At 31.4% G+C, this 11,071-nt stretch overlaps 1 protein-coding gene across 1 annotated transcript; it reads left to right on the top strand.

The window, feature by feature from the left end:
* The first annotated feature begins 2,265 nt into the window (after nt 1–2,265).
* On the top strand, nt 2,266–7,428 carry LOC122514156 (regulator of nonsense transcripts 1 homolog). The gene is made up of 5 exons (XM_043630814.1): nt 2,266–2,734; nt 3,484–3,761; nt 3,851–4,006; nt 4,094–4,687; nt 4,774–7,428. The coding sequence occupies exons 1-5, from the start codon at nt 2,546–2,548 to the stop codon at nt 6,914–6,916; spliced, it is 3,360 nt and encodes a 1,119-aa protein (XP_043486749.1). The 5' UTR covers nt 2,266–2,545; the 3' UTR covers nt 6,917–7,428.
* The last annotated feature ends 3,643 nt before the right edge of the window (nt 7,429–11,071 follow it).

An 11,071-nucleotide genomic window follows, 5' to 3' on the forward strand; every position in this document is an offset into this window, starting at 1 on the left:
TAAATATTATACATAATAAGTTACGTCATTTTAATTGCGATGATTACCTTTGCGAAGTTATTACCATAATTGTACATATATGTCATTTGTATTTATTATTTTTTATGTACCTAGGTATATATATATATATATACAACTTTAAACATTGTTACATAATTATGTGTACGTATTTACGCATAATATATCAAAAAATGACAATAAAATAGCCGCAAAACAAATATATGTTATGTATCATTTTAAAAAATCAACTGAAAGTAGTCAATCATATATTTTCACTGGGGATAGATATGACCAAAAAAAATGAATAAGTACTCTTAATTGCTCACTAATTACACAATCAAAATCCATAATTGTTCACTTAATTATTTAATTATTTAATTAGTTATAAATGTGTTAACTATGTTATTAATAAATAACAAATATGAATGACTATGAAGACGAATATTTAATTCAAACAGTGAGTAAGTGAGCTACTCGAGTGAGCCACTATAGTGGCCCATCGACCTGGAAAAAATAATCGCAAAAGCCACTTTAGTGGCAGGCCGGCTAAGGCCTATATCGGTAATTGTAGTGCTCTACCTTTATCATTTCGACTGTCGGTAACTGCCACCGTCGGTAAAAGTAGACTTGAAATTTTTTTTACTCTACGTCGGTAATATTTTGTATTTAGGTTCCTGACGGTCAATATTATTAAAGTACGAACTTTCATTAAAAACGGTCGATGTTTTAAAAATAGGAATCTACTAGTTACCGACGGTGGCAGTTACCGACAGTGGCAGTTACCGACAGTGGAAGTTACCGACAGTGGAAGTTACCGACAGTGGAAGTTATCGACAGTGGTAGTTACCGAGAGTGGAAGTTATCGACAGTGGCAGTTACCGACAGTGGAAGTTATCGACAGTGGCAGTTACCGACAGTGGAAGTTACCGACAGTGGCAGTTACCGACGGTCGAAATGATAAAGGTAGAGCACTACAATTACCGATATAGGCCTTAGCCGGCCTGCCACTAAAGTGGCTTTTGCGATTATTTTTTCCAGGTCGATGAGCCACTATAGTGGCTCACTCGAGTAACTTACTTATTCACTGTTTGAATTAAATAATCGTCTACATAATTATTCATATTTAAGTGAAATGTTATAGTTTAAGTATATATATGTAAAATATATTTTTAAGAAAAATTATAATTTAATCATTAGGGAATCTTTACGTAAAACATACGAACTTTCTTTATCAAAATTTTTCATTTTTTTAATTTCTAAATTTTTAAACTCTCGAGCATTTCAGCAGTGATGACTTGTCTTGTTTTCACAGGATTAAACATAACAGAATAATAGGAAGTTTTGTATTGGGCTAAACTGAGTTATTTAAAGCAACTATAATTTTTTCTATCTTCTGTCGTCACAGACATTAGAAAATATATCATTAGAAAATATATCATTAGAAAATATATCATTAGAAAACTTCATTGCTTTGCTTAGAAATGAGAAAAAACGTTTTCGATTTTTCAATTATTAATAACTACTTAAAAATTCATTAATAAGCAATTACGGATTTTGATTACACAATTGAGCAATTAGCGAGATATGCCAACTTTGTTGTGGTATGACAAACTTTTCAGATTCCTGATAAAAATATTTCTTAATAGATATAATGGACTTTGGAAATATCTAACATTAGTCTATCTATAGATATAGCGCGTAACTCATACGATATACGTATGTAAAATACATTGTTTATCACGTTCTCGATGATAAGTAAATAATAGCGTTACAAAATCGAAAAAAAAAAAGGAATAGGAGGTAGGTATAAAATAAAATTTATATAAGGCGCCAGTTGCATACAAGGCCATCTAGAATTATACAAAACGATCGTTGATTGGAGCGTGCCAACGAAATTCCACTATCAACCAATCACGTTTAAGCTTAAGACTGTTTCCACCACGGTAACAAGTTGATCGTATTCAAAATAATCGCGATACATTTCTTTCTTATCCCTTTTTTTAAATTCTAATATCAAAAAGTTAATAGTAAATTCAAATAATTCGTATTGATAAAAAAGAAACTTTCTAATAAATATAAAAATGATAATAAAATAAAAAACATTCGATGAACTTTCGTCTATTAAAATAAAACCTAAAGTCTTCTTTCTATGATGAAATAAAATTCTTGGAAGTTTTGGAAATCAGCTGATGACGTAATACTAAACGGACGAGGGTAGGAGGGTGCCGGAAGAGACAAACTTGTTATTCGTTGTGTAGGTGTGCATGCATATTCGTGACTCGCATTAGTGAGCGTGAGACAAAGTATGGCGTAGGTTGTGGCCTCGTTCATGGTAGTACTTCGAGAATCTGGTTTGAAACGTACGGACGTGCGCTTGAATAGAGCTCTATATTTTGAAAGTTAACGAAATAGCATAGACCTTGTGAAGTTATCTCAATCAAGGATAAATCGTTTAATCGATCAATTAAACGATCGCGTTTCGAATTTCACGTATTTCTAAGAAGAACGATAAAAAGGACGACGTCGTGTCGGATCGTGCAGCAGGATGAGCGTCGATGCTTATGGGCCAAGTAGCCAAACTCTAACGTTCCTTGATACCGAGGAAGCTGATTTAATAGGTGCCGATACTCAAGGAAGTGAATTTGATTTCACGGATTTTACTTTACCATCGCCAAGCCAGACACAGGCTTCGCAACATGATGCGGCTCAAAGTCAACCGAGTCAGCCAATGCAGGTTGGTTTCTTAACTATATCATGCACGTGTTCTTAGTTTATCTTTGGATAGTTTATTTATTAAACTATTATCTAAACAATCTTATAAATATGTTTTCTGTAGAGAACCATGCGGTGAAGACATAACCTCTCATTCTTGATTTTACGGGTAAAACATTGTATATGCCATGAACAAACGTGGCGATATGATACTTATATCATTCTACTTTCCAAACAATCATTCGAATATCGTTTCATTATCTTTCTGTCCTTAAGAAAATTATTTTATTTGTTCTAATATCCTTTTTTTCTTCTTTTTTTATTGTCCTATTTTCCCCGGTGATATGACCTTGAACATTATTATAAACTTTTCATTTACATTTTTCCTTATTACAATTTGATTATTGATTTAATAGTTATGAAAGAAATGTTTCTTTTTTTCTTTAATGCAATTACAATCCTATGAAATTGAACCTTATGGAGAATTTGCTTAGAAAAATTTTTGCTTTGCGTAGATATATGAAACTTTTCTACACATTATAGCATTATTCAATTTCTTCAAATTTTATATTATTTCCTTTCTTCTTGTAATATGTTTATATTTTTATGATATGTATCAAAGTTGTATTCAGTATTTGTTTGATCAACAAGGTTACATTTAAAAAGTAGAAGTATTCGTTATATTAAAACAGAAAGTTAGTGCGCTATATGAAATATATTATATTATGATGCTATAATGCAAAATTTACAGAGATGTTTGTTTTGGTATAGGTTAATGGAACAGGTGGTAGTTCATCATTGGACTTAAAAATTACTGGAGCTGCTCAAAGTTTTGCTGACTTACAATTTGAAGAAGAAGAAGAGGAAGCATATTATAATCGTGATTTACCAGAACATGCATGCAAATACTGTGGTATTCACGAAGCCTCGTGCGTTGTAATGTGCAATGTATGTCGTAAATGGTTCTGCAATGGAAGAGGAAATACATCTGGTTCTCATATTATCAATCATCTTGTTCGAGCAAAACATAAAGAAGTTACATTGCACAGGTATCTATAACTCTATATTGTTCTTACTCAGAATGCCTTTATTTCATTTATTCGATTATTAATTTATATACATTTAATTACTATCTTAGAGATGGACCATTGGGAGAAACTGTGTTAGAATGTTATTCTTGTGCAGTTAGAAATGTGTTTGTTCTTGGTTTTATACCAGCTAAAGCAGATTCAGTTGTCGTACTATTATGTCGACAACCTTGTGCAGCTCAGAGCTCTCTAAAAGATATGAATTGGTATGTAAAATGATTTCGAATATTGTACTGTATATGTATATATACTGAATAAATATTGATTAACGCATCTTAATATATTACAATCAGGGATCAAGAACAGTGGAAACCTTTGATAGAAGATCGTAGTTTCTTAGCATGGCTTGTAAAAATACCGTCTGAACAAGAACAACTAAGAGCCAGACAAATCTCTGCTCAACAGATTAATAAATTGGAAGAATTGTGGCGAGACAATGTCGACGCGACTTTTCAAGACCTTGAAAAGCCTGGTGTAGATGAAGAACCGCAACAAGTCTTGCTACGTTACGAAGATGGATATCAATATCAGAATATTTTTGGTCCGCTCGTTAAGCTGGAAGCCGATTACGACAAACGTTTAAAGGAATCCCAAACTCAAGAAAATATTGAAGTACGATGGGATGTTGGTTTGAACAAAAAGACAATAGCATATTTCATGTTAGCTAAGACTGATGGTGATATGAAATTAATGCATGGAGATGAATTAAGACTTCGTTATTTGGGAGAACTTCATAAACCATGGTCTGGTATTGGACACGTTATCAAAATTCCTGACAATTATGGAGAGGAAGTTGGTATAGAGTTGAAAAATAACGCAGGTGCTCCTACAGAGTGCATGAGTAATTTTGTTGTTGATTTCATTTGGAAAAGTACAAGCTTTGATCGGTGAGAATATCTTTTAATTTTATCCTTCATATAATTTCACATAGAACTGATAATTATAATAGTACAAATTTTTTTCTTTTTTATAGGATGCAACTAGCATTACGAAAATTTGCTGTTGATGACACATCTGTATCAGCTTACATATATCATAGATTGTTGGGTCATGAAGTAGAAGAAGTTCTATTTCGTTGTCATCTCCCAAAACATTTTAGTGCTCCTAACTTACCAGATTTAAATCGATCTCAAGTATATGCTGTAAAGCATGCTGTACAAAGACCCTTGTCTTTGATCCAAGGTCCACCGGGTACAGGAAAAACTGTAACTAGCGCTACGATAGTTTATCAACTAGTAAAACAAAATGGAGGTCCAGTACTTGTCTGTGCACCATCTAATACTGCAGTTGATCAACTTACCGAGAAGGTACATAAATCTAATTTAAAAGTTGTACGTCTTTGTGCAAAATCACGAGAAGCTATTGATTCTCCTGTGAGTTTTCTCGCATTGCACAATCAAATCAAAAATATGGAAACAAACACAGAATTACAAAAGTTACAACAATTGAAAGATGAAACTGGTGAATTGTCAAGCGTCGATGAAAAACGTTATAGACTACTAAAGAAAGCTGCAGAAAAGGAATTGTTAGAGGCAGCTGATGTAATATGTTGCACTTGCGTTGGTGCAGGTGATCCAAGATTGCACAGATTGAAATTCCACTCTATACTTATAGACGAAAGCATGCAAGCAACGGAACCAGAATGTATGGTACCTGTTGTTCTTGGAGCTAAGCAATTAATTCTTGTTGGAGATCATTGTCAATTAGGACCTGTTGTTATGTGCAAGAAAGCTGCAAGAGCAGGATTGTCTCAATCGCTATTTGAAAGACTGGTTGTCCTTGGCATTAGGCCTTTCCGACTTGAAGTGCAATATCGTATGCATCCAGATCTTTCACGATTTCCATCTAATTTCTTTTATGAAGGCTCTCTTCAAAATGGAGTATGCGCGGATGAAAGAAAATTATTGAAAATTGATTTTCCATGGCCCGCTCCAGACAAGCCAATGTTCTTCTACGTAACACAAGGCCAAGAAGAAATAGCCGGTAGTGGTACATCTTACTTGAACCGTACTGAAGCATCTAATGTAGAAAAGATAACTACAAGATTCTTACGTTGTGGTGTAAAGCCAGAACAAATAGGTGTAATAACACCTTACGAAGGACAAAGAGCATACTTAGTGCAATACATGCAATACCAAGGTTCGCTTCACTCCAAATTATATCAAGAAATAGAAGTTGCAAGTGTCGATGCTTTTCAAGGACGTGAAAAAGATATAATAATTATGTCTTGCGTCAGATCTAATGAACATCAAGGTATTGGATTTTTAAATGATCCTAGAAGATTAAATGTTGCATTGACTCGTGCAAAATATGGTATCATCATCGTAGGAAATCCAAAAGTACTTTCAAAACAACCACTGTGGAATCATTTACTGAGTTTTTACAAGGAACAGAAGGTTCTTGTAGAAGGGCCATTGAATAATTTGAAAGAATCAATGATACAATTTGCTAAACCAAAAAAACTTGTTAATGCTGCTAATCCAGGATCACACTTTATGACTACATCGATGTACGATGCTAGAGAAGTTTTAATTCCTGGTTCAGTATACGATCGTTCCGGTAATCAAGTTAACGGAAATCAAAGTCATAATCCGTATTATCAGAGAAACGTACCATTGGATATTTTCAGTAGAACGCACGACACGATAAGTTATATAAGCCCAGAAAGAGCGCAAGGTGCTTTGAATAATGTACCCGTACCAGTTGGTATGTTTATGAATATGGCACACGTACCTCCACGTTTCTACAATCAACACCAACAAGCTTTACAAGCAAGACAAAATCAACGTAACAAACGTGGTACAGCTGCATCTAAGAACAAATCGAACACACGTATGGGTAAGCTAAGTCAAACTGAACAAAACACACAACCATATAGCCAACCAGGATTACCATTGACGCAAGGTACAACTCAGGGTATGTCTCAGCCAGGATTCAGTCTATCTCAGCCTGGTTTAAGTCAAGCCGAACTTTCTCAAGATTCATTCGCAGTAGGAGAATTTCAATCACAAATGGACGGTCTATTATCCCAAGATTCTACTTATCAAGGCGATAGAAGTGGTTTTTATCAATCTGGTCAATCACAAGCCGGGGGACAATTCTCCCAGCCTTACTGAGCCAAAACCTGGCTGAGCAACGCAATTGCCATACAGCGTCGCGGGAGCGACTGAAGGCTCGTTTGACCAATTCTTCTTCGACCAACAACCACAAATCACTAACTGCGCAAAACGGTAAAACGGCTCGGCGAACGAGTATGGTATATGCATGGAGTCGTCGGCGTAAAAGTGGGTTTAATGGAGAAAATCTGTCGCTGTCATCTTCGTCGTCGTCGTCGTCGTCGTCGTCGTCGTCGTCGACGTCTTCGTCTCTTCGTCTTCACTGTCGTCGTCGTCGTTAACGATTACTGCTTGTTGAAAGATGGAAATGAATAATAATCGATGGTTATAATATAGTGCGACAAGAAAGAATAGGTAACATCTATGAAACTGGGAGACGACAAAGGAATATTACCAATATCACCGTGACACGCGTTTACCGTGAACGGACCGTTTTATCGCGGGGATCGAGTGACGCGCTAGAATTAAAAAGTCAAAAAAAAATAAATAAATAAAATAAATAACAAAAAAAAGGATAAATAAATAACACAAAAAAAGATAAGTAACCAAAAAAAAATACGGGAGAATAAAAACATGGGACGAGTAAAAGCTTCATGATATGATTAAATTCGAAGAATGTGTGCCAATGTAAGTAAAAATAACATCGATAAATAATGATGAATATTCCTGGAAATAACGGAACTAACATTTTTCGAGTATATCGAATCATCAAATATGAGTAAAAAAGCACGAAAGAAAATAAAAAGAAATTTTTTTAAAATATCATCATGAAAGATCCACAGCAACCGGCGAAGCTAACAACTATCCTGCAAGTACTAGCTTTTAATATATTCAGTTCTTTCAATTTTCATATTGATATATGAGTGCACGTATAATACACAAGAGAACACGCATATACAAATATTCCTGCATAGAGTAGACATACGGGACAATAGCTAAGAGATCAGGATAAAAAAGACAAAAAAAGAAATAAATATCAAGTACGCTCGAATATAACAAGATGCTTGCAAAATTATTTCCAACGGAAAGAAGATACGAAGTTCAATTTATCTGGCTTTACTGGTAAGCTGTGAACGAGATTTGGGATTTGTTAAGGAATGACTATTATCAAATGGAAAACGTATGGCACGTAACAACTATCACCATCGTCAAATTCTCTGAATATCTGTATCAGCCAGAATTATTGATTTAATCATCATTGAAGAGCATGAGGCCAACACTTCTACATCATCACGAATGAATTTCATCCATTTTCACAAACTCAACGTGACATAAAAAATATTATGCTAACTGCAAGAAATTCTAATTGCAATCGTATCTATGTCTTTAATTTTCTGTTATTTCAATACATTTATTTACTCTGCAGGGGTCACAGATTATTTATATATATATATTGTTATATATATATATATTAACATATATATAACATATATATATATATACACATATATATAGCACAGATATCGTGTATGTATGTATATGTAATATGTATATATATATAATGCATACGATATCTCTTTTCTTTAAATTTTAATTTTCTTTTGTCTTTATAATAATAAAACATACAAGATGTTATGGCGTAGAATTCATTTCATAAATGCATCTTAGCATGTATTATATTATATATTATTTGTAATTTCTATTAGCGCTTTACTTAATGAGTAATTAAACAAGCAAAAGCAACTTAATAAATAATCATAAAGAGGGTTATAGAAAATTTTTAATATTACTTTTCTTAATCGTAATATACGAACATACACGTTCATCATTTAGAATTCTAGATTACTTTATTTGTTATATTTTAATCGATATTCAATATATTCCATTGTAATTGGTCATCTATTTTTTGTCTCTCTCTCTGTCTCTTTTTCTTCTGAGCCCCTGCTTTTCTCTTTCTCTATTATCTATCTATGCTCTAGCTTCTGGCGGTAATTAATTTGTTATATCGCAATAAGAAATAATCTGTATTATGCATTACAAAATTAATATTTTTATTTTTCTCTCCGACCAACAGCGCACTGCTAACCGCAAATTATAATATGAAAATTCATTATAAACTTTTATGGTAAAAATAAATTTGATTTGAAAATATACGTTGTCATTTTCTTTCTTTAAATTATTATTATTATTATTATTATTATTATTATTATTATTATTGTTATTATTATTATAATTAATAACTTATCCATTTCTCAAATTAGAGATTTTTTCTTCGTTTCTAAAATTATAAAATTTTGGAATTTTAATGCAAAGCTAGAAGAAATCTAATTAAATAACTTGTATAAATAATATACGTAGATTGCTTTTATTTAACAAGAAAATGAAGATTACAGAAATTTAACTTTTTATTTGTATTTTAGAAATTTGCTACTACTTACTGATGACATACTACATGAAATTTGAAAAAAATATTTTTTTTTTGCATATGTTTGATGAATGAGAACTATTTATAATTTAAAATAATAATTATATACCAAATGTTTTTTGTTTACATATTTTTGTTGTACCATTTTAGTACAAGTTTTTTCTTCTGTTTTTTCATATTTTATAAATATATAGATATGTATATATATGTATATATATATATATATATTAATTTCTTTTTTTAGAAAATACTTTGGCACTTGGGTCAGAATTGTATACGCTATTCAACAAAAAAGAAAAAAGAAAAAAGATTATCAGAATAATGCAAAATTATAGAATTTACTAAATTTCAAATACTTTCTTAATAATTAAAATAAAATAATAGTCAATAATATTAGTATTACATGTGAATATAAGTATAACAGCAGTTAAGTAGAGCAATTACATTTGACCAGAATTTATGTTTAAATAGTTTAAATAGACTTGATATAATAATAAAGATATTCATTGTTATAATTGTTATGAAAGATTTTGTACAATTTAAATTTAATTTTTTTATAATTTGTCTAATATATTATCATTGATTTAATTTAAATAAAGACGAACTAGTCGGGTGTAAGACTAGAATATTTCGTTGCAACTCCCCGTCTTAGAAGATGCAATAATTTAAGCTACGATATGCTTATATCAACATACGAATAGACTTTATACAATGGATATAATTAACATAGGTGCCTTGAAATTTATCCATCTTATCCGTATATAGGAATTTGTGTGTGTGTATGTGTGTGATGGTGTGTGTGTATGTAGTGTGTGTGTGTGTATATATATATATATATGAATAATTATTGAAAATATTTGATATAATATTTGTACCACCGCACATATCTGATTAGATCTTGTTATTCGACATTTTGAAATTATTATAGAATGTATATTGAGTTTTAGACACCAATTAAAAATTCAATTAGATAAGAAAAAAGAAAAATAAAACCTAATCAGATATAATAGAAGCAAATTAACGAGAGAAAGTTAATTAAATCTTATGCAATTGTTGAAGTCATTAATGCATACACCATAATAAAGAAGAGTATGATTGTTTTCTTTCATAATACCACCACACATTAACCCAAATAGGTCCTTATAATTCCATTATATAGATATAAAAAATATGTTATATCTCATCACTATTATGTTGTACTCATTAAACTTATCTTTAACAAAATGCGATGAACTTAAACATAATAAACGCAATTTAATTTCCTACATGTTTTATTTTTTTTATAATTTCCAAAATATTTTTTTCTCTTTAAAAATATTTTTTTTCCTTTGTTTTTTATCCCCTTTTGTTGATTTTTTTGGTTTTATTTTGTTATAATATAGTTTCAAAATAATTAATACTTTATAACTATTGTTACTTCCTACACTAGTGCACTTTGTATCGTAGGCAGTAACGTTTTATATTAATGAGTAAGTACAATTTTTTGTTTTGTTCTTTTTTGGTTTTTTTTTAAAGTCTTTCTTTCTTCATTTTTTCCTTTTTTTCTTTCCTTTCAATATTATTCTGCTTAATAACACAATTTCGTTACAGTGTCACTTTACTTTTATATATGTAGAACTTTCTCTGCAGAATGCATAAACATTAACTATCATTATCATTTGAAATATATTACTTTAGTTCTTAATTTTTCTAAATTATTAATTTCGAGAATATTTCATTCTAAATGTAGATTAATGCCAACGACATTAGAACACACGCGCAGAGTAAGTCTTGTCCATACTTGCGTAAAT

Source organism: Polistes fuscatus, unplaced genomic scaffold, assembly GCF_010416935.1.
Source record: "Polistes fuscatus isolate 324 unplaced genomic scaffold, CU_Pfus_HIC Scaffold14, whole genome shotgun sequence".
NCBI lineage: Eukaryota > Metazoa > Arthropoda > Insecta > Hymenoptera > Vespidae > Polistes > Polistes fuscatus.